The following is a 22,894-nucleotide window of genomic DNA, read 5'->3' as shown; positions in this document are numbered from 1 at the left end:
CTTTATTACCACTTTTTTGCCTGTCGACGTTCATTCCTATTCAGCAGGGATACAACACGCAGCGGGGCCCATAGGCTGGTTGCCACAAACGGTACCCTACAGCAAGCCCTCAGGTCCAAATTTAATTTTTCAGCAGATCTCTTTGCTACATTTTGTGCTAAATTAAATCTATTTCACCCCATTTCACCATTTTATATTTTTGTCACCCACCTGAGTTCCAAAACAGTAAAAATTGTATCAGGAATTGAAACACAATCTAGGTCTTACAGGTTTGTTTTGAATATGTGGACTTTGCCTCTCGGGTTTCTTCATTGGTGTCACTGTGAATTACACGTGCCACGCCTCATTGGGGCTTTACCCAGACTGCTGTTCTGACAATGTCTTCCTTTCTTACTCTTTAAACGTCAAAGTTGGTTGTTGGACAAGCAAACTCATAGCCAGGAAATGAAAGTTCAACCTGTGTAAACTAAAAGCCAGTCGGATACCTGAAAGCTGGATGGTATCATATATAAGCAACTGTCAAATGACATTAGTCCTGCCCTTTCTATTTGTATTTTTGTCTGCCGTTTTCAGAGTGTGTGTAGGATGCTGGGGAGGGAAAAGGAACAAGATTGCCCCTCACATCCTCCAATTACACCTCCAGAAAATAGCCACTGTTTCTCTCTTTTTTTTTTTTTTTTTTTTTTTGGAAAAGGTATTCAAAATAGTGCAACTCCAAACTCCTGTGATTAGAGGACATGTTCGCCTTTATCTTGCAAGAAAACCTCTTTCCAAGATACAACACACCAGCTCTTTGTAAGCCGACAAGCACAAAGAGAAATCATTGCATATATACTGATAACGAATGCAGATACTCAAGAGGAACAAACCACAGACCACCGCACACCTGGTAAATAGCTTGCCACAGGAGTATAAAATCTAGAGGGATGCCTCTCAAACCAAGACCAGGCATCAACTAGGGCATTGTGCTCATAGCAAGCATAGAAAGGGGAGAAGAGAAGGTAAAACGAGAGAGACAGGCTTTTGTGTGATCCTTATCTTAATTCAACAGGGTTTTCTACACAAGTTTTACCTCCTATTGACATTCAAAACATCAGCACTACATAGGCGCACACACATACACACACATTTGCTCAAATGGCGTAACACGAGACGTTCACTTTCATTAAACCAGCCCAGACCGCATCTATGTCTCGTAGAGAAAAGGCGTTTCATTGAGCTGTGATCTTCTACACACACACACGCATGCACAGTCTGCTTAGACTGTGGTTGGTATTGTCATTGCCAAGGCAATACAAACCACAGTCAAGGCTTTGACTGTTTTCTTTGTCTTTTGAAAGCAAAAGAAAAAAACAAAGGAAAACATAGTTGATGCAAAAATGCACATACATGCACTTTAGCTCAGGAATCGCCGCATGACACAGGCTCTACTCGTAAATTCTGCTAGCAGGTTGTGTCTTAGAGTTGGGGTGCATAGGTCAAAGGGAACCGCAGATATCTGCAAATCCACTGAGTCATTAGGAGTGCATTTACTCAATGGCAAAATATAGCAGTGGGACAGCATTATCACCCATGCACCCCCTTCTCGCTCACATTTATCTAGGGTCCACGTGCTTTAAGCCAGCATGACAAATAATGTCAAACGGAGTGAGGAAAATGGAAAAAATATTACCAGAGATTTGGTGGGTGATGGATGAGGACAAGAGGACAATAAAAAAATATTCCTTTAAACACTGAACCCTTATCTCTGAAACAGAACCCAAAAAAGGACACAATTGTTCTCATGAGGTCCTGATTGCTGTCCATGGACCCCACAACAAGGACGGGTGGATAGAGGCCTAGCCTCATTACAGGCTTTGCCTTAAAAAAAAAGAAGCTCCAGCTGGTCAGTTTTACATAAAAAGAAACAAGTGTTTGTAGTGAGCATGAATAATTAGAACCTGCCTGGTCCGTGCGAAGCTGGCTCTCGAGTGTAAGGCTCCAGGCAGCTCAAAGGCTGGTCAGCCTGCTTGTTAGGGCCACAGTCAGTGTGTGTGTGTGTGTGTGTGTGTGTGTGTGTGTGTGTGTGTGTGTGTGTGTGTGTGTGTGTGTGTGTGTGTGTGTGTGTGTGTGTGTGTGTAAATGAATGTGTCAGTGGTGTGTGATTCTGAATTTGGTTTGTGATGTGTGTGGCATTTGAATGGGTGCATACTGTAGGGTTAGGGTACCGTATGTGTGTTTGCCTGCACTATAAACACACATATTTACTATGAAAGCCACTCCATGCAATGAGGATGTTTCCTTGTTTCTTGTGAATGTGTCTACTCCCTGTGTGTGTGTCTGGATATGTGGTTTCTGTTCCTCTGGGAATAGTCCTCTGTAATATGTGTGTGTGTGTGTGGCTGGCCATTCTGATCTGCCCACCAAACCAATTCGAGTCCAGAGCCTGTCTTTTTATCCAGTCGGAGAGGCAGTGAGGAATCCTGTTTAAAACACACAGACCAGTTCAGTAAATAACAGGATAAAGAATGGAGGAGGAAACTGTGTTTGCCAAATTTCACTGTGTTTTATGTGTAACTGTTCAACATTAAAATGCCAGCGCACACAGGAACTCAGGCAGCTAGATTATTGATGGCTGCAACTTAACTACCATCCCCTCAGCCATCTCTTTACCCCTCCTGCCCTCCTGTCGGACGGCTTGTGCAGAGTGATTGGCAGCTAATGAGGCGGGCATGGTTAGGTCAACTGTGGCATGGGTTTGTTTGTGTCTCACTGTGTTTGTGTGTGTGTGTGTGTGTGTGTGTGTGTGAATGGGAATTACGACAACAGATCAACAGACTGCAGCTGGACTGCTCCCCTAAGGGCGGTGATTCTTCGGCCCTCCCTTCACCCTTTCCTGCAACTTTCCTCTTTTTCTGTGCTCTGTCACCGATTGTTTCAAGATGAGTTTGGTTTGCCTGTCCACCCCTCAGAGCCAACATAATCCAGAAATCCTTTTGTTTTGAGTGCAAGTGTATATATATATATATATATATATATATATATATATATATATGTGTATATATATATATATGTGTGTATGTTTGTGTTGGGATGTGTGTTTGAATGCCACATACAAAGTATTTACTCTTCCACACCCCCAGTACACATAAACGTATATTGCAAAAAACTGCTGAATAAATAGTGCCTCAAACTTTTTACTATTTCATCTGTGCAAAATGAGATGAAAATGTGTTGTACTTATAGCTTTTCGTAAAAGTCTAAAGTGTAGCCATTTACAGCGTAGCTGTTTTCATAGTTTTAGAAGAAGGATTTAGAGGTTAGGCTGCCTTTCAGCTATTTCCTCAGGAAATTTGTGTTTTCTAGCCGGTACAACAGCCAGGTCGAACATTATTGTGTATTCAGGGTCATTATGGACGGATTTACTTGCTACCTGTGCTCTCCAAATAATTTTCATCCCTTCATGATTGAATTTTCTAGGGTGAAAAATGATAGATAAGAATACATACAGTTTGATATACTCAGTTATCATCCAGAGTCTCTCTTGCACCCTTCCACCTTTCATTTTCCTTTTGCCTTTGATTAATCTTTGTCACTTAGCGGGATTAATTCTTATTTAAATGTGCATGGATATCGTCCTTGGCTCTGAGGGGGCGTCTTTTTCCCTGTGAACCCTAGGTGGCAGTAGTTACCTATGAGCTGCTCTTTGGCTTATAAGAGGTTTATTAAAGAATAATTAGAATGATGTATGGGACTGTCTGTCTGTATCCACATCCATTTTCCCCCAACATGACTATTTCATGGAATAAGTATCAAATTAGGAGCGCACAGGCCTCATATGTGGGACAGTTGAATATACACCCCAACATTTAGTCATTCATCATAAAGCACGTATGACAACACAAGTGACTGTGTGTGTGTCTCTGTGTTTGTGTGCATACATGTGATCAAGAGGGGAGATATATATTGCACGCTTATGAGTGACATATGGAACTGTAGAGTGTGTGATTGAGTGTGGAAGAGACTGTAAATTAATATATGTCTTCTTGCATATTTATGACCTTAGGTGTATTTTGTTGATCTATTCATGCATGTTTGTTAGTACCTTGGTGGGAATCAGGATTGTGTGTGTGGCTGCATAACTACGTCCCTCTTACCTTTCTTGTGCACCTTCGATGCCCCTTTTGTCTGATTGTATCTCTGCCTCTTAAAAAATCCCCAGAGAAAACAAAAAACCTCTCCCTGCACACTGCCAGCCAGCCAGTCAGGCAGGTCAGGCTGACTGGTGGCTAAGCTAAGCATTGGCCCACTCACTCCCAGGACCTTTACCAGCAGCTCAGCATGCTCAGCTAGAGTTTCCTGTGTCCGACAGGACCACTAAAAACGCCACAAAAAGAACAAAACAGTGATTGATAAGACGGCTGAAACAAGAGAGCGACTTAACATGGCGGCCAGCTGTCTGTCTTTCTGTCGCTCTGCTACTCATGCTCTCCCTCTTTGCCTCCCTTTCTCATTCCACCATTGTGCAGCAACAAACACTCCATTCTGACAGCGGTTGAACTGTGCCGATACCCTCGAGTGTGCGGGGCAGAACGGGAGGCTTGTCAAAGCAGTGGTTGTTTACACTCTGCCAGGAATAATAAGAGGGGGTCGTTTTTCTGAACCGATTAATCACAAGCAGCTCGTGCGCTTGTTTGACGAGTATTCCAGACACAGAATAGATGTCGATGGGGGGAAGCAATTTGTTGTGGAAAGAAAGCAGCTGATTGTTGTTGATCCGTTGCTATTGCTATGTTATTAGGGTCGGTGTGACACAGCGGAGGCTAAGGGTGCACAGTTTGATGCCCACTACATTTTCAACAATGACTGAGTCATATAATCATTGTAAGGATTTGTTTTCTTGCTGGGTTTATTCATAATTAAAATGATATCAATGAATTGTTAGACAGAGTTTGAATGTCATAGTATGAACTGAGATTGAGTTTATTCTCTCTAGGTGTGCAGTATGTCCTATGGCTACGTTAATAAAAGTGTTAATAGACTAACAATAGACTTCCAGTGGGGCCAAACATTATGAGACTGAACCTGCGTACAAAGGAGGGTAAATTCAGTTTCCCACTTGGAAAGGATAAACTATATCAAATCGATTAAGGCATGTAAAATCTCCTAGTTGCACTTCTGCCTCTCTGTTTGTACTTTAGGACCTGCTATAAAGATCAATAGACAGGGTTGCAGTTCACAGACTATTCAAACCAAATGGCTAGCTGAAAAACTTTTTTATAAGCCGCCACCACCACCACCACAAGCTTATTTCAACTGCCTTCATAAACACCTGCCAGTAAGTAACCTGCCAGTGAGTTACTTATGTGTCTCAGTCACACACCTCCAGGTGCAGAGAATAAAAGAGTTACGTGTCCTGTATAGAGTATGTTTAAGGTGTGCAGCTAACCCTCTGATCTTTGTATGTTTAATTGGAGGATCAGATCAGGATAAATCTGTCCTGTGAAAAATTACAGATTGATATGTTATTTTCCTACAGGCTCATTCTGCTGTCTGACCAAGTGATATCTGGGCTACATTGATGCGATGCTGAACCGTATCAAATCATGAGTAAAAAAGAGTTTCTAATCTTTTCATCTGACATTTTTATTGAATGCGTCTTGGAGCAACCGTGGGCTCCTTTAAGACCCTGCCAGAGTCACTTAAGGAAATCAGAGTGGGGGTTTTGGGAGCCTGCAGGGGTTCATTAGGACCAGACTGGTCCAACTTCCTCTGCCAGAGAGGAAAATGAGAACAGAAACACAGGGAGAGAAAAGGTAGCCAGAGAGTAAGGGGCTAGCAAGTGGAGGGGGGGAATGAGTGACCAGACAGAAAATGGGGCGAGAGACAGCAAGAAACAGAGTAGGAAGAGACACTATCCAGAAGAAGCGTGCGACAGGCAGAGAGTGGAAAGAGAGAGAAAAAAGATTGAGGAGAGCAAAGAGAGACAGCGAGTGCTGCGATGCCAGTCTGCTCTGTGACAGCTTGACACCACAAATCAAACTAAAAAATGAAGACAAGTAACGAGACAACCGTCGCCAGGATCACTGCCAGTCTGGCTGTTACCTATAGGCTACGGCGCTCTAAAGCCATACTCTTTCCATTGTGGCTGTCATATCGGGGAGTGCTCTAAACGAAAACAGACCTCTTCCCTCTTTTTCTTTTGTAGAGTTTTTTTTTTCCTCACATAAGGTACTGTAGGTTGAAGTGGAACTCTGTCCTTCTCAGTACACAGAGGGATGTATTGTAGACTTCATTCTATTGAGTGAAAGAGTTGGATAGGGTCTCTGTTCCTTTTTTCCTCTTTGCTCTGGAAGACATTCATCACCTACCCACCCCCCTCCCCCCACCCATTCTGATAAATGGATGCTGTGTAGAAAAACGCACATGTGGGTGCGCACACACACTTGCGAAGGCACGTCCATACAAACCCACAGCATGTTGGTGTAGATTTAGTAGCTCACTTGTGGATCTATCCTCGGAACAAGTCAGAGAGACTCGGGCAGTCATGGTCCACCAGGCTCAGAGAAGGTACACAGTTGATTCTGGTTAACGTAGACAGCTCAGGATACTTTTTCTTGTCCTTGTGTGCTTATTCACCTATGCCCAGCTTCACAGCTATATGCATTTCAACATGTAAGCTACCTTGTACAACCATAATCATATACATCATTAGAGTTTGGGGTATATGTGTCTGACTGAAGGACAATTTAGGGGCAAGCGTTAATGTAGGGGGCAGCTTTATTGATTTACTGGCCAGATATTTTTTTTGATCCATGATCCAACTGGACAGTGTTTCAGTAACTACCTGCCCCATGGCTGGCAACATAGTCGGCGCTCTGGCTCTCTCAGTAGCTGAGAGCCTGGTTCTGATGTAAATATTATCTTACAACACTGTTCCCAAATCTGCCACACAGAAGTAAGCACCTTTGTGCCAGAATTAGTAATGGCTAGTTCAGAAGAAGGGAAGAGAAAGAGGGATGGAGTTTCTGAGTGCTACCCCTGCAACCCTCGAGACGCTTTGCACATCTCTGTAAAGGCACTTTCGAGGTTTTGTTTCTCGTTCTCAGCCAAAAATCTTTATGGTTCCAAATAGCCTGATGTCGCACACCAATCTGTTTTCTCATTGGCCTCTTTCACTGTTCTTTACCCAAGTTCCTGATTGGTAGATAGAATGGATCTATAATGCGCTCTGATTGGCTAAGTGTTGCTCTGTCATTGAAATCATGATTTGTGATTGGCTGTCATGCGGCTTTAATGAGTTCAACTGTATCCAACTGCTTTTTTCTAAAGGAAGATAGGAACAAGAGGAGTCATGTTTCTGACACAAATATGCACTCTGACTGCAGATTAAGGCTACTGGGAAGGATGAATTTCCAGCTAACTATTAGCAGGGATTTTGATTTGATTGAAAATGATCATTGCTAGGTGTGGTCATAGTAAGGCAGTAGTTAGCTAATTTTCATTTGATAATAACCTCTATGTCTTTTTATACTGTATATATTTTCATCTAAATCTTTTTCAGAGTAACTTTTTAACAGTAATGACATACAATATGTTTAAATTGTTATTAAGGAGAACTTATAGCAGCTAAGTGAAAGAAAATCCCATATACTGCCCTACACAGGTCCATACATGCATAAAAAGTTTATATTTTTTTCCAATTTAACAGGCCATTGTCTGCATTTTGCTAGCGAGTGAGGTTCTGTCTAATGATTCATTGTATACCTTTTAAGCTAGATATCCCTCCTCAACAAATACGCTTTTATTAAACTTATTACTAATCTAATGACATCAAAAGGTGCCAACTATGCTCTTGTTCCTGCATAAAAAAGGAAAAACATTTGAACAACCTGACTTATCTCAACAATCAAGGTTTATCAACCCGAGCCAGCCTTTCGGTGGGCATCTGTTGCATTGTCATTTGAAGTCACCTCATAGGAAGACGCCATTCCAGTGATGGTTGCCAGTTCAATCACCCTCCCTCCGCACTTCTCTCCATTTGTTGGTCCTTTTGTTGTCTCAAACAATCTCTTTCTCACCTTGGTAGAGAGACAGAGGGGACATAACAAAGAGTAAAAGGGAAGAATTGATTTGTTGTGTCAGGTATAATAAGTGATATCTTGCACCGGTGCTGGAAATTGTTCTGTTAAGAAAGGTAAGCCGCTCTCCAATTTTTCCCTGGGTGATACTGGCTTTTGTACCTCAAATCACAGGTGGCTTATTCTGTTCTCGCTCAGTTGACTCTCTCTGAGCGCTCTTGATTGTATATGATGGCATTGAGCTCAACGGTGGTAATTCGCTGATGCTCAAAAATGATTGGTGGCAGTGGTATGGATAGATGTTGCACTGCCTGGCATACTTAGGTGGTTCGCTGAAAGGAGCAGGGCCACTAATCTGGTGACAGTTTAACCTACACAATCTGTTGGTATGCGTGCACTCATTCACACACAGACACTTCTTCATGCACAAGCATAGACACATCAGTGTCAGACAGGATTTATGCCCAGGCAAAGACTAAGATTTCCAAAATGTCCTTGAAAGAGTCTCTTTCTCCCTTCTTCTCTCCTCTTTCCTCTCCTTGTGGGAACAGATCTCTTTTTTCTAAAGATGCCCTAAATCCACTCCTGTAATTGCACAGCATTTCTGCCTGCCGAATTGAGAAGAAAGGAAAAAAATGAGATGAAGTAGAAAGAAAAAAAACTAAAATATTCTTTGAATGTTTCTCTCTTCTCCTCTCCGGCAGATCAATCGAGCTCCGAGCTTTGGGACCGATCAGAAGATTGATTACGACGTGAAGAAAGGGGTTCTGCTCAATGCTCTCAAACTCCTCAACATTCGGTACTGTTCTCCACCATGGTCATTCATACACACACATGGACGCGCTTGCAGCTTGACACACATGAATTGCATCTAGGGGCCCATTAAGTTTCATGTGCAGAGGCATTCAAAGTTCCCGTCAAACTTTATTTTTCAGGGCTCTGAATGTTTAAGGATTTCAATCGATTCTTTCAGTTTTCTTTATTTGGCAACCCTGAAAACTTCAGTATTGCTTTGATTCACGGCACAATTCAGCCTTTCTCTTGGCCTGGTTTCAAACTAATGATACAGTGACATTAGTCTGGAACTAACAGGAAGTTTAAGCTATGGACAAAAGAACGTTTGTATTTGTGTGTGTTAGTGCTGCTACAAATACTGGCCAAGGTGCAAAGCTATGCCTCTGTTGTGCGCTTTGTGCACCTTTTAAAGTTACCTGTATTTCAGAGTCTACATTGTTTACCCTGCTCTGCATAAAAACGTCCTGTTTTGCTCTTTTACTTTACTTTGTGGGTGTATTTGTTTTCCTGTTTAGGTTACACAAACTGCCATTCTTGTTGTGTAAAGCACTTTTTGTAGTGTGTGTGTGTTACGTAGTGTGTGTGTGTGTTTTCTGGCATGCTTTTCTGTCCCCTGGCTATAGTGAGCCTGTCCACTGATTGATCATCGTACACCAGACCTCTGGATCTCTGCTCTCTTTTTCTCTTTCTCTCTCTGTACTTGTCCTCCTCTTGCTACTCTAAATATAGTCTCAACTCTACTAGTCACACACATACACACACAACTCACACACAATGGATCAATTACATGCAGCACCATAGATCTAGTTTGGCCAAGTGTGGAGCGTGGTGCAGCCATCCTACATAAAAACTCGCTCCATTCTCCCGCCCAGCTTCAGTTGGCACAAACAAATCTCTTATCAAAATGATTTGTTCCATGGCTGATGTTTGCTGCGTTCCCACAGATTAAAAGGGGGGATTTGATTATTTCATGACAAATAAATCGTAGGAGGCCTTGAAAGGCGGTGGGGAGCTCTTTCCACTGGACAAACTGCTTATGTTCATGCTGGAGTGAATGAGGGCTTTGTTCTACCTCGCTCACTTTTTCCTTATATAGTAATGGCTTTGCTTCCCAAAAGGGATGGGTTGGTGGTGCGTAGAGGTAGTGCACTCAACTCTGCTCACAACACCAACTGTATCAACGTGGGATCAATTCAGACCCGGCCGGGCATGGACATTGATAAACCTCAGCCCCCCAACAGCACTCAATATCCAATTTAAAGGGCCAGCGATTGACTAAAATGAATTGCCCTTTCTCCAGACCGCAACGGCCCACTTGTTCAGATTTAGCTGTCTGGTCCTGTTCATCCCAGCGTTGTTGGTTTGTTTGTGTCTCGGCTCGGTCTTTATCTCTGTATTGTTGAATGTTTTGTGATAAAAAGGCAAATTCAGGTCAGTCCATCAGTTAGGGGTGAGACCTGCATGCTGTCAAACTACAAAAGTAACTCTTGTATATCCTGAAAGAACTATTATGGTCGTGAAATAGAAGACAGACGACGAATGAAACAATCACTACAAGGACTGCTGCTTATCTACCACCCCACATTGTTCAACCTTTGTGTTATTGTGAAGTTTCAGAGCGCGCCCCTGTAACCATAGATTCTCACTTTCCCCCTGATGGTCTGAATAACTCACTAGATTTGTTGCTTGTCCATGACGAAAATGCATTACACTTGTAGTAGAGAATGATAGCTGTTAACAAGTACAACAGAAATTTATTTCAGGGGACAATTTAGTAGCCGTCCCTACCAAATTCTATCCCCCCTTGGTAGTTGGAAGTTGTGAGAGGTACAGTGGGAAAACATCTGAAACAACATAACATTTGTATTCTTAGATAATGTACTTGAATGGTGCTGATGTTTTAAATGTGCATTCTCTTGACTTGTACTTTTGTTGATCCAGAGCCAGTGATAAGAAACGCAACCTGGCCCAGCAAAAGGCAGAGGCTCAGAGACGGCTCTACGGACACGGCTCCATGAAGAAACTCTCGGCTGCTTCCTCAGACTGGGAGAAACAACGTCACACACTGGAGAGAAGGAGAGAGGAGCTGGTAAGGGACAAACAATTGATTAAACTATTGCATTTTGTTTCAACCTTATTATTCACTACGAAAGGTTTTGCTGAGCAAGACGTTGCTTCACATTTATACACATATTCCCTGATCTGCCTTGTAAAAGCACATTTGTCTCTGCTGGCAACTGACCAACTGCAGCGGAGCATCTGGGATACTGAGTACTTACTTGTACAAGGTGGTGCGCATTGACTATGGCGAAGGGAGTTAAGCGTCAAACCCATTCATTTCCCCACCCAGACTTTTAAAAGCAGCCTGGGGACTAAAACAATGCCTGTAGAGTCAAAAGCCCTGATGAGTCATGAGCCTTCTAGGCCACACCGAAATGAGCACAAAAGTTGGCTTGACTTTTCAGGGACAGGTATGAGATATATTATCAGAGACATTTTGTAAACGCATCAATAAGAAAATGAGACATTTTATAGGACATGTTCACTTTGGTAAACAACCAAACAATACACCAGTGTGTTTGTGTTAACAAGAAAAGTTGAAATGAGAAGAAAAGCCTGGGCAGAAACGTACCTCTTACTCTGCGTCAAAAGAGAAAAAAGTTCTCTGAGACAAGCATACCATTTAATTATTTTCCCTTTGAAATGAAGGAGTTTGGGGAGCTTTTCTCATCTATATGTGGAAAAGTGGTAGTTACTAGTACTTTATGCCTCCCACCCTCTTTGATTAGCCTTTTGATCAGCCATGGCAGTAATCAGTGGGAATAAGGAAAGATGGCGCAGAGGCACTATTTTAAAAAGGGCACTACATCATCTGTAAATGCTGTTATGGCTGAAGTGCGAGACCAGGATCAGGTCTATTGAAGGTACATATCGCTCAGAGCTCAATGATACTGCAGTGCCAGTTGTGGAGTGAACCCCTCCTCTCTGCTTTATGCCAAATAGGCCAAACTGAGCTCCACTATTTTATCTTCGAAACATATTAATATGAGAGAACATGGAAAAATGCCTCTATAATTATGAGTCATTGTTGGGTGAGACTACATTTTTCTTATATTTCTCTTCTCTTGCCTGCTCGCTTTTAAGACATTATTCTTATCTTATCATTTCTGATAGAAGATAAAGTAGGGCTGGGAGTGACCTTAACCTGAGAGATTTATTCCTTTTTTCTTTGGTTTTCTCCCATTTCTAGAAAGAGCGACTGGCACAGGTCCGCAAGCAGATCTCCAGGGAGGAGCATGAAAAGCAACATCTGGGGAACTACAGGTAAGGAAGGCGCAAACTAACGGAGGGAGAGGGGGCTCTCCCTCCACCCACTATACCGACTCCTGCTCGACTTACATTTATGGGGTCATCTGCAGAGCGCCAAGCTCTCAGGAGAATAAATAATGCCGCTGCAGAGAGAACAAACAAAATAGAACACCCAATGTTTAGAGAGCGTGAGCAGAAGAATTAAGACTGAGAGAATATGTAAAATAGAAAGCAAGAATGGAAATCAGAGGTAGTGTGTAATGGCAAGGTTGAAATTGTTACTCCTCTATGCACACATTTACCTTTTTTGCATGGCAGAAATTCAAATTAGCATGTACACTTTGCCTGCCTACTGCAAGCCATTTTCAATCTTCTCTTTGCCAAACAACTCTACCCTTTTCTCCTTCAAATCCAGCTAGGACTTTAGAAGACATTGAGCATGTCAATTTTTAATAGTCCACCTTAGAGCATGACTCAGCAACACCTGTTCTGATTTGCCGCGTATCCCTCTCTTTATCCAACATGTACACTCATACACATTTCCAGGTCTTGATTATCTTTCTTTCTATTTCTCTCTCTCCATTTCTTGCGCACACAGGCAGACACACACACGCCCACACAATTGGCTCACACACTTCTTGCTGTCTCTCCAAGTTTAAGTGACTTCTTGACTCATCACTTGACTGAATGGCTAGTCAGAATGCTGATCCCTGCCTGCATGAAGGGCTGTCACCTCCTTCCTCTTCTCCGACACGCAGCCAGACAGTCAATCAGACCGGCTGAGGTCTGTCTGGAGCACCCCTAATAAAGACCTCTTAGCATTCAAATCGTGTCCCAGCGCAGCACTGGAGTCTGATTAACAGTGCTTCTCATTAGATGAGTTTGGGTAATGAACTTACTTACATTCGGCTATTAGATGAAACTTGCATCAGGTACAGACAAGCCAGGACCCTGTGGCATCAGAGGGAAACCCGGCTGATGCCATTGTTGATTCCTCATCATTTCAACTGCTTAGTTGGAATCAGCAGACTTAAGAGACACTGTTGACCAAACAAGGATAGTTTTAAAGTGATGTAAAAGCAATATGAATATTAGTTGTGTCTCTAGCCCAATTGGGAACATGTGAGAGGGAAAAAAAAGCCTCAGTGCGAACATTTTATTAAAACAATATTGTAGGGTCACACTCACATAAAATGGCCATATGTTCAGAGATGGAGGGTGCCAAAAAGGAGGGAGCAGTTAACACTCACTATTAAAGTATTGACCTTTTTATTCACTGAAATGATTTATGTTGCTCTGAGGATTGACTAGGTCTGGCTCTTTTCATATATTATCATTTGAATTCAGTTTTTATGGCTGTTAAGAGACATTTTCCACATCTCCCAATAGTAGGAATGTTAGCTGGTCGATGTACCTTAAAGGTGGATTAAAAAGTATGGCAGTTACAAAAAAAACCCTCATATAGGATAGTGCCACAGGCAGGAAATAAAGTGATTGGTTCATTGGTTCAAGTCTCGCAACATTCAGTTCACTCAGTGGCTTGATTTGAACTGCAGTAACTAAAGTAATGCATAGAATTGGGTCAACTTCTCAACAATATGGAAATCATGTACCCAGAACAGCATCTCTGTATAAAATTGTTTAATGGCAGATGGGATGCAGTAAAAGTTTTAATGGTGAAACTGTGCAGTGTTAAACTTTACTTGGCATTGCACTTGCTAATATGTGTGAATAGCTTAGTAGTAATAGCTTTCCAATCAATATTTACAAAACTCTGCCTGTCGTCTTGGACCTCATGGCAGAAAATGTCCTGCTGCTGCATAAACATTACATCCAACTTTATATATTTGTGTTTGTAAAATGGAGGTCTGTACTTTAACTCCCTTTAACTTTAACTCTCTGTTGATTCAAAAGGCCAGCTCAGGAGACGTCTGGCGCTATATATGTCTGTCTAGCCGCCAAGCTATTTCCCCACTTTTACACTCCACACTGGCCAATGCTTATTTTGATTAAAACACTGTCATTGTTTTGATTTGATGGCTAAAGCGATGACTCGGGGGGAACTTTGGAGATGTATTATGAGGATAACCAGGCAGAGGTTTATACATTTTCCTAATCCCCTCAGATATAAGATAAACACTGAGCACTGGTAAAACTAAGCAGAACTATGCAAAATGTGTGAAAAGGCGCATTAGCAAAGACTGTGACAAACGTTTAAGTGCACATCTCACTGTGTGTGTGTGTGTGTGTGTGTGTGTGTGTGTGTGTGTGTGTGTGTGTGTGGAAAGCGGTTTATGCATTATGCCATGTGACTGACATTTGTACAGTTTCTTAACTCAAGTCTCAGGTCTCCATTAATACTTATTTCTTACTGTCTTTTCTCTTTGCTGTCCCCTCGTTCAATTCCTCTCCCCTGATCCTGCCACTCACCTTCCCTTTGTCTCTCCATAATTTCACACATCTCATTGAAAAACGTATATAATTCTCTCCGTCTGTGTGTTTCTCCTCCTGCCTGCTCTTATACTCTCTCCTGCTGTGCCTCGACCTCTCTGTGCCCCGCTCCATCCACTCCTCCCTCTCTCCATCTGTGTATTCCCTTTCTATTTATTTCTTGCTCATTTTCTTCATCTTTCTATCTCTTTGCTAACTCTCTTTCTCCACTCTTTTTCTTAACCCTTCTTCTTTTATCTGTCACCGCTCCTCCTCTCAACTCATATCCCTCTTTTGCTGAACCCCAATCCTCCTCTTCTCTTTCTTTCTTTCCTTCCACCCCATCCCTCCCGCCCTCTCCCTTGTGTACCCCAACTGTTTTCTCTCTTCTTTTTCTCTATATTTCATCATTTCTTCTATTTCCCTTCACATCCCCTTTCTCCCTGCATTGATGACCCTCCTTCTTTGCCTTTTCTTTCTCCCTCTTTCACCACTCCTTTCTCACTCTCCTTGCTTTTCTCTCTGTGTCTCTGCGGCCTACAGACGTATTTACCCCCCAGACGACAAGCTGCTGCTGGAGAAGTATGAAAGCCTGCTCTCTGCCGCCTTTCAGACCTTCCTTGCCGGGCGAGCTGCCTCACTTCAAAAGGAAATGAATAATCCTCTGAAACGAATGAAGGCACGTACGTCAGTGGCAGACTGTCACGCGCACACACACACACACACACACACACACACACACACACACATCATAGAAACCTACAGAGACCCACACACAAACATATACACACAATATACAGACACTTTTTGGACAAGCACATGCCAAAGAAAAGAAACACACGCATTTCTATTAAGATTCTGCCCACAGAGACAAAAAGGGATGCGCAAATAATGCTGAAAGTGTGCCGCAGTCATTCGTATTTGTTAAAACGTCTGACAGAATGTCCTTCTTCTTCTCTATCTGCCTCGCTTTCCCACTGTCATTCACTCTGTCTCTCCACAAATATTTATTGTGCTGTGTGTACATGAGCTTTTAAAAGCAAATCAAATCCCACACAACAATGTCATTTTTGTTTCTTTACAGTTAGACACTCTTCAGTTTCTGTGTCTTTCTGTCCTTTTTTTTTAAATTCTTTCTGTCAAAGTTAGTTGTGAAGAGGCTTCACAGTTGATTACAGTTGCTGCCTTCATCTTTTTATGTACAGTACTTTGCTACAGGTCAATGATTTATGTTATGACAAAAGTTCAGGGATACACATTTGAACATTTACATTTGAATGCACGCACTCATGCACACACAAATGTCTGTGGCCATGCTCTAACATATGTAAGATATGTACATGTTTGTAGCAGTAGAAGTCACTGTATGCATGTAAATGCAAAAGACTCTCTGTTACCGGGAGGAATGTAGCTTCAGCTAAACTTTGAAGGTAAAGGTATGAAGAGACCTTGCAAAGGAGAGAGGGTGATTTCCATTCCACACAACTTTACAGGAGAGAGCAGAGAATAGAGATGAATGTGAAGTGTTTAAATGGTGAAAAGAGAAGGTTGAGAAAAATAATCACAAAGTAAAAAAGACGTAAAAAGTTGTTTAGTCACTTTTGTTTTTTGTAAAATATTTTTTGAAGTATTGTGACAGACTCCTGTTATGAACACACTTTATGAATCAGGCTGAATTGAGTAGAGTACAAAATAATAAGCAACAGAAAGAGGCAATTTTCTTTTTTCAAGTCTGTTTATGTATTCAGAAAGAAGAAATCAATGAAACAAAAAGACAGAGAAAGGCATTGTGCTATATTAAAATACATGGAGGGGAGAAGCATTGATGAGTAGGAAAGATGCAGATGAAACAAAAAACCTTAACCATTTTTGTGTAAAGTGAATAGTAATCGTGAATACTGAATATGGATATTTTAGACAGTAGTATTTGCATTACAAATTCATATCAAAGCACTGGGAGGAGATGTCATATGCAACTATTGCAGCTTTTGTAGAAACAAACTTACATCAATAGCCACAAAGTTATTATGTGTCCTTTCAAGAGTGGAATCTCTGCAGATAATTTTTATAGAGATGTCAATCAAAGATCAGGCAGAATCGAAACACCAGGCCAAGGTAAGTTTAATTTAGTCAACACACGGAGATGTGGCTCTCGTTCAAAGTAGGAAGGGAGAGAGATAATAATAAGAGAGGACGCTCTACAGTTTGCTATCTAATAACATGATCATGAGTGACAACAGGAATGATCTTAATAAGCGACAATGTGTGAGATACTGATCTTGGCAATTTATAGTAAAGAAAGGATGTTTCTGAATTTCAGTATGCTATGGTTTGTTTGTGCACTTCAGCTTTGCTTTTGACTTTGCCTGCACACATTGACGCTGGAGACACAGTTTAGCTTACATATAGCCTGCATGATTTGATCTATTACTGTACTTAAATAGTGGAATTAGTCCGAGCGCTATTGTTGCCTAAGTTGTTCAAGTTGCCTGTTCAAGTACCAGTATGCCTTTACTCATAAAGCACAGCTTCCGTTGACTTATTGGGAAATTAGCTAGCAAATGTTAGCATTAGCAGTCCGGCAGTCAGCCTTTGCTACGTAGCTATCCTATGTGAAAGCATAAACCGCACAAATTGTATCTACAATTAGCAAGGATATTAGCAAACCAATGGATTCCAGTGTGGCCCCAAGTGCTGGCTGGCTGGGGCCTTTCTGTGTGGAGTTTGCATGTTCTCCTTGCTCCGGGTGCTCTGGCTTCCTCCCACAGTCAAAAAACTTGCAGGTTCACTGGTGACATTAAATTGCCCGTATGGTGTAAATGTGAACGCAAATGGTTGTTTCTCCGCCATGTGATGAACTTCTGACCTGTCCAGGGTGTAGCTTACCTCTCGGCGAGTGTAAGATGGGATTGCGAGCCTGCAAAAGATTATAGATATATGGGCAGAAACGGAAGTCTGACCAAGACTTAAACATAATTAATGATCTTATGAAAAGCCAGAGTCTCTAATTTTGTTCACCAGTCTTGTGCTTTGGCCTATCACCCCGGTGGGATCAATAATTCTTCATCTGACATGCATTGCCTGTTTGGCTTTTTCCTGTTGCAAGGGGCCAGAGGTCATTTGCCAGTGTGCTATCAACATATCTGTCAGGTCTGACAGACAGTGTACCCACAGGACTCGTGTTTGTTGCATTTGTGGGCTTCTCAGGGTCATAAATTGAAAAATGTCAGGAATTGTCACACTTCAAAGGAAATAAAATGTGTGTTGTAATCCCAGTGATAACATGCTGATGCACTGCAGAGCTCCCTTCCTGGCTTCATTGCTGTGCTACAGACAACGTAGCCGTGGGTTGCACTGGTTTCTACAGGGTTTGCATCACCCGTCTCCCCATTTCCGTTACAGTTAAGTTGACAGGTATGCATCAGATTGTTAGTTCTGTTGTTGTTAGCTATCTATGTTTTCCTGCATGCTCAGTTGATGTCTTCACATTTCTACCATTTTCCTCACATAAATACAGAAAAGAAAAAAGACAAATGTTGTTGAGCAGGTGCATGCTCAGCTGGCCTGTAGTGCTCTGCCAGTATAATAAAACTGTACTAGTACACAAACTGTGTTGTCTGGGAACACTCCAGTTAGTGCAGATCAAAGTGGTCTGCAAACCCTGCAAATGCACATTAAGCAGAGGAATATTAAAAATCTGTAACGGTCATTTGTTTTTGTTTTGTTAACTATTTTCACCTAAAATGCTCTTTTAAGAGGAATAGTCTGGTTTAAAAAGAGTACATATTTTTCATTTGATTTTCAGATGGATTTCATGTTCTCATTAATCTTGAAGTCGTGTCTCCTGCTGTAAGAAGACACTGTTCACTAGTGTACGGTTCACATAGTACTCTTGGTGAGGACAGTAGCCAGTATCATCTGCTCTGCATTTGAACCTCCAGTTCCAGTTCAAACATCGCCAACTACAGACAAAGAAAGTAACAACAGCACTGACCAGGTTTTATCTAAAGGAATAAACCCAGTTTTACTCACAGAAGTTTTCTGCTGGCTCAGGGTTATGTGGTTTTATTTTTTTTTACCTTGGAGGACATAAATTCCTAACCAGTGGAAAGCGTCTTCTGACTACATTACCACAGAAATGGACAAGACAGGGTCATCTGTCAAACAGCCAAGAAATATGGAGTCAGAGTTGAAGCTGCCAGCAATAGAAAAAAATACTGCTTTTTCACCAAAAATGGATAAAAATACAACAAAAGCTTTTTCTGAAAACCCCTGGACAGGACTACACATATGGTCCCCTGGTGCAAAAAAGCCCTTTGGACAATGTAGTTTATGAGCGGACATGAACAGAGATCATTGGTGATAGCAAGACTGATACATACAGAAGGTGTAAAATGTTTCATTTGAATAATTTGTGATCCTTAAAAAACTTCATCTTAGCAAATTGGAAAGTACTTATTAGTGAGAGCATAGCCAGTGATTGGTAAATCAGGGCTGTCTCCAATCTATGGAGGTGCATCATTTGAAGTAGACTGCCGGTGTAAGTTTTTTTAAATAAATAAACATTTCAAAGTTTGGTTGTTAGCTCCTCAAGACCACTTATACAATCCATGCATAGGCCTAATATGCTACAGCATCCTATCCCACCTTAAAGGGTAATTTTGGTATTTTTAAACCTGGGCCCCATTTTTATATATTTTGGACTCGAAATGACTAGTAGGTACAAAACGTTTGGAATCTGTACGGTGTAGTAGATGGCTTTAGCCAGTGGCTGCAATGTATTCCTTCAGGGCAATCACGCCTGTCCATATTATGTCCACAAAAAGTGTACAAGGCGTTTGACAACATAATGGAAAAGATCCCTTTGAGTAACACCCGCTCACACCCTTTGTTTTTAAGCAGAAACAGAAGTCTCGCTCAAGGACAGTTCTTGCTCTGAAATCGTGTGCGATGCGAGTTGGAAATGTGAGTCCGCATTAAAGACTGCAGTTTGTTGTGTTCGGTTAATGTTAGGAAAAACAATCTTGCTCGCAGTTCCTCTATATACAGCAGATAAAGTCTTGCTAGCAGTTCCTCTATGTACAGGAAATAAAGTATTGCTAGCAATACCTCTATGTTCATGAAATTAAACAAGGATTGTCACCAGGTGTTACACGTAGGGATGCTTTCTTTCAATGATGTTGTTAATGACACCTTGTATAACAATCTGAGCCTGTTGGTGGCAAAAAAAACACCTTTTTTGGACGTACTTTTGACGGCTGCAATTGCCCCAAAGTAATATGTTGCGGCTGCCGGCTGTCACCATCTACTGCACGGATTTCAAAAGGAGACGTAAGCAGCTGCAATCTTAGGGACAAATACTGCAGCAGACAGCTGGCGTACTACTTTCAACACATAGTCCACATTACTTAATCCTGCAATTGTGAAATACTTAAATTTCCACATAGATAATGTGGAGTTTGAATTGATAAACCCAACTAACCCACTGAGTGACCTGTCCTGATTTTTTATTTATTTATTTATTTCACTGATATTTTTAAAATATGAGGCCTTGATGGAGAATTTACAAGTTTACTTTTACATCTGCCACTAGCTCAACTGTCTGGTCAGGCAGCAACAAGGCAAAGTTCATCCCAACTCAGTTCAGGCACATTTACAAGTTCACACCACACACATAAATGCCTGCACAGTCACATGAGCACGAAGTTTAGTGAGGTATATGTAAACTAAAAATACATTTTTAGTGATACGTATCATTTGGAAAAATGCAAAAGCTCACAAAAAGTGTGTCTGTGCCCATGGATGCATAATGTAAGACAGAAGAACCAAAACTTCCAGACATGGAAATAAGCCACTGTACACATATGTGTACACACAAAGACACAGGCACATACACCACCGCACAGAGCCAGGGGCACGGTGACCTTTTCATGGACCCCGAAAGCAGCTTGATGGCTAATCTGTGAGAAAACAATCACTTTTCATCTGTATTTGAGCGGCAAGTGGGAGCTTTTTATGTCCCAGATGTAAAGCAACATTAATCACCTTTGCCTGCATTTCAGCTACAGCCAAATGGCCAAGGCTCCAGCATATTGGCGATGGCCGTGGAGCTGCCTTTTGCACCCTCTATGAGTGCTGCCAAATAGCAATGCTATTGCCAGGGGCATTTTTCTGACACCCAGATAAGGCATATGACTTTGAAGTCAAACTTTTTCACACCTCATTTTGACTTCAAAGTAATTAAAAGGTTTAAAACATCAAATAATTGTAATTATTCCTTATCAGAGTATCATCTAGATTCACTACCCTGTTAGTCTTTGCTGATACTGTATGCTCCTTATGTAACAAGCTTTGGCATAATCTCAACTACCTTGTGTTTTCGGTATGTGTTGGTGTGTAGGAGGAGGACATCTTGGATCTGCTAGAGCAATGTGAACTGGACGACGAGAAGTTGATGGGCAAGTCCTCCAGGCAACGAGGCCCAAAGGTGGGTGAAAGTGAGAGAGAGGTAGAGAGACACGGCAACCAAGAGAGAGGAGGGAGAATAAAGGCCACGTGCCTCAAGGGACCTGAGAAAAAGTGCAAAGAAAAGTGTCAGAGAGAGTGGGAAGGAGGGAGGGAGGGGGTAGGCAGGTAGGCAGATGACGCTAACGCCCACAGAAAGCACATAGGACGTGATTCAGAAAAATAAAAGCAGGGGGGTAGCGGGTTAGGCAGGAAAGAAAAGAATCAGAAAGAGGCCCAAAGAAAAGACCCAACTCCCCAAGGGGACAGCTGTCATGCTGTCTCTCTCGTTCTCTCTGTGCTATCTTTCTTTCTGTCTATCTCCCTCTCTTTCTTTCTCTCTCTCTGTCACATACATCTATACGCCCCTTCCATTTCCCACAACAGCACATTACTCCCTCCATCACCTTGCTTCACTCCCCTCCCTTCACCTCTCCATTCCTGTTCTCTCCCTGCACATCTACATCCATCCCTCACTCGAGGGCTAAATTGGCTGGAACACTCAAAGAGTATGTTAGGGACTCGACAGGGCAGTTCAGCGCTGCATTAGAGAGGCCTTAGCTGGAATGAGGACTTGTTCAGACACAATCACTGTTGTCCAAATTAATTTGGACCCCGTCAGTTTCGATGTTGCTGAGTGCGCGGAGAGAGACATTGAGAGCAGGGGGAAAGAAAGAGCTGTGACGGATAGATTCACTCCTTGGGGTGTAGTGCTCGCAAGCCATCTGGTGAAATTGAACCAACGAGTGTACGAAGGCTAGAAGAGGAGTGAGGCAAAGGGATTAGAGACAGGATTTTGAGGGAAGGAACGGCCGCTATGGTTTATCGTCGTTGAGGAAATTCAGACGGAAAGGACGAGAGGTAGAAACCAAGGAAGGCAGGAAGTGAAAGGAGGGAGAGGTAGCAAGTGCCTTCAAGTTTTCTTTCTTTTTTCCCTTCTTATTTTGTTGTTTCTTTTATTGTCTTCCTCTGTCTTTTTGATATACACTTTATCATATTTGTTCCTCTTTATAATGGCCTCTTCCCCCACCTTTCTCCTCAGCTCACCATTTAGTGTAAATTTACCAGTCATTCTTCACACATATATTCAGTATCTGGCCTTCTGTCTTTGCGCTGTCTCCTTGTGTCCTTTTCTCCCTCTGTGCTCATTTCCGTTCTCCCCGTCTTTTCAGCGGCTCCTCTGTTTCTCCCCGCTGCCGTACTCCGATTCACCTTGTCCTCCTCTTTATTTCTCTCCCCATCAATCTGATGTTCCCATCTTCCCTTTTATTTTCCTCTCTATCCTCCTCTATCACTCACCCACTCAGCTACCTAGCGGTGACTGTGTAAACCCTGTCATCACTTCCTGCCCATTAATTTGCATGGCCTGACAGCACTGGCCGCGCTAACAGTTGAATAACAGATGAATAAGTGCTTTATTAATGCTATCAGTGTGTCCCCTTCCAGGATGTGATACAGACACTCAACTTAATGAACTCCTACCTTAAAAAATGTGTTTGTGTTTTACTGCTGAAGTAGATCATAATTTCATATGTGCTCAAGTCAGCCGCGGTACTTAGCTGAGATTTAAAGGTTTGATTATCATCTGACAAACTTTTGAGTTTCAAAATTCAATCTTCACAGTTGCACCAACATGAAATAAATATTTCACTGGTTTATGACAAATAGAGGGAACATCACAGAAGTCCTCAGAAGCTCCAACTGCTCTTGCACACACACAGTCATTATCTCATATCATTTACGCAGACCATCAGATATGTAAAACATTTAGTATCTAAAGAAACTCTGAAACTTTT

General features: G+C 42.0%; 1 protein-coding gene across 6 annotated transcripts in view; it reads left to right on the top strand.

Annotated features, from left to right (window-relative positions):
• ttll7 (tubulin tyrosine ligase-like family, member 7) overlaps nucleotides 1-22,894 on the top strand; it is a 69,029-nt gene that overhangs the window by 18,961 nt on the left and 27,174 nt on the right. For all 6 annotated transcript variants that reach the window (XM_046049771.1, XM_046049766.1, XM_046049772.1 and 3 more), the window contains 5 exons: nucleotides 8,765-8,859; nucleotides 10,797-10,944; nucleotides 12,106-12,179; nucleotides 15,138-15,273; nucleotides 20,995-21,081. In XM_046049771.1, coding sequence (XP_045905727.1) covers nucleotides 8,765-8,859; nucleotides 10,797-10,944; nucleotides 12,106-12,179; nucleotides 15,138-15,273; nucleotides 20,995-21,081 — 540 coding nt within the window. The remainder of the gene's footprint in view (nucleotides 1-8,764; nucleotides 8,860-10,796; nucleotides 10,945-12,105; nucleotides 12,180-15,137; nucleotides 15,274-20,994; nucleotides 21,082-22,894) is intronic.

The sequence above is a fragment of the Micropterus dolomieu genome, linkage group LG05 (genome assembly GCF_021292245.1).
Source record: "Micropterus dolomieu isolate WLL.071019.BEF.003 ecotype Adirondacks linkage group LG05, ASM2129224v1, whole genome shotgun sequence".
Classification (NCBI taxonomy): Eukaryota; Metazoa; Chordata; class Actinopteri; order Centrarchiformes; family Centrarchidae; genus Micropterus; species Micropterus dolomieu.
The sequence above is the reverse complement of the archived record's forward strand: the minus strand, read 5'-3'. Positions and strand labels throughout refer to the sequence as shown.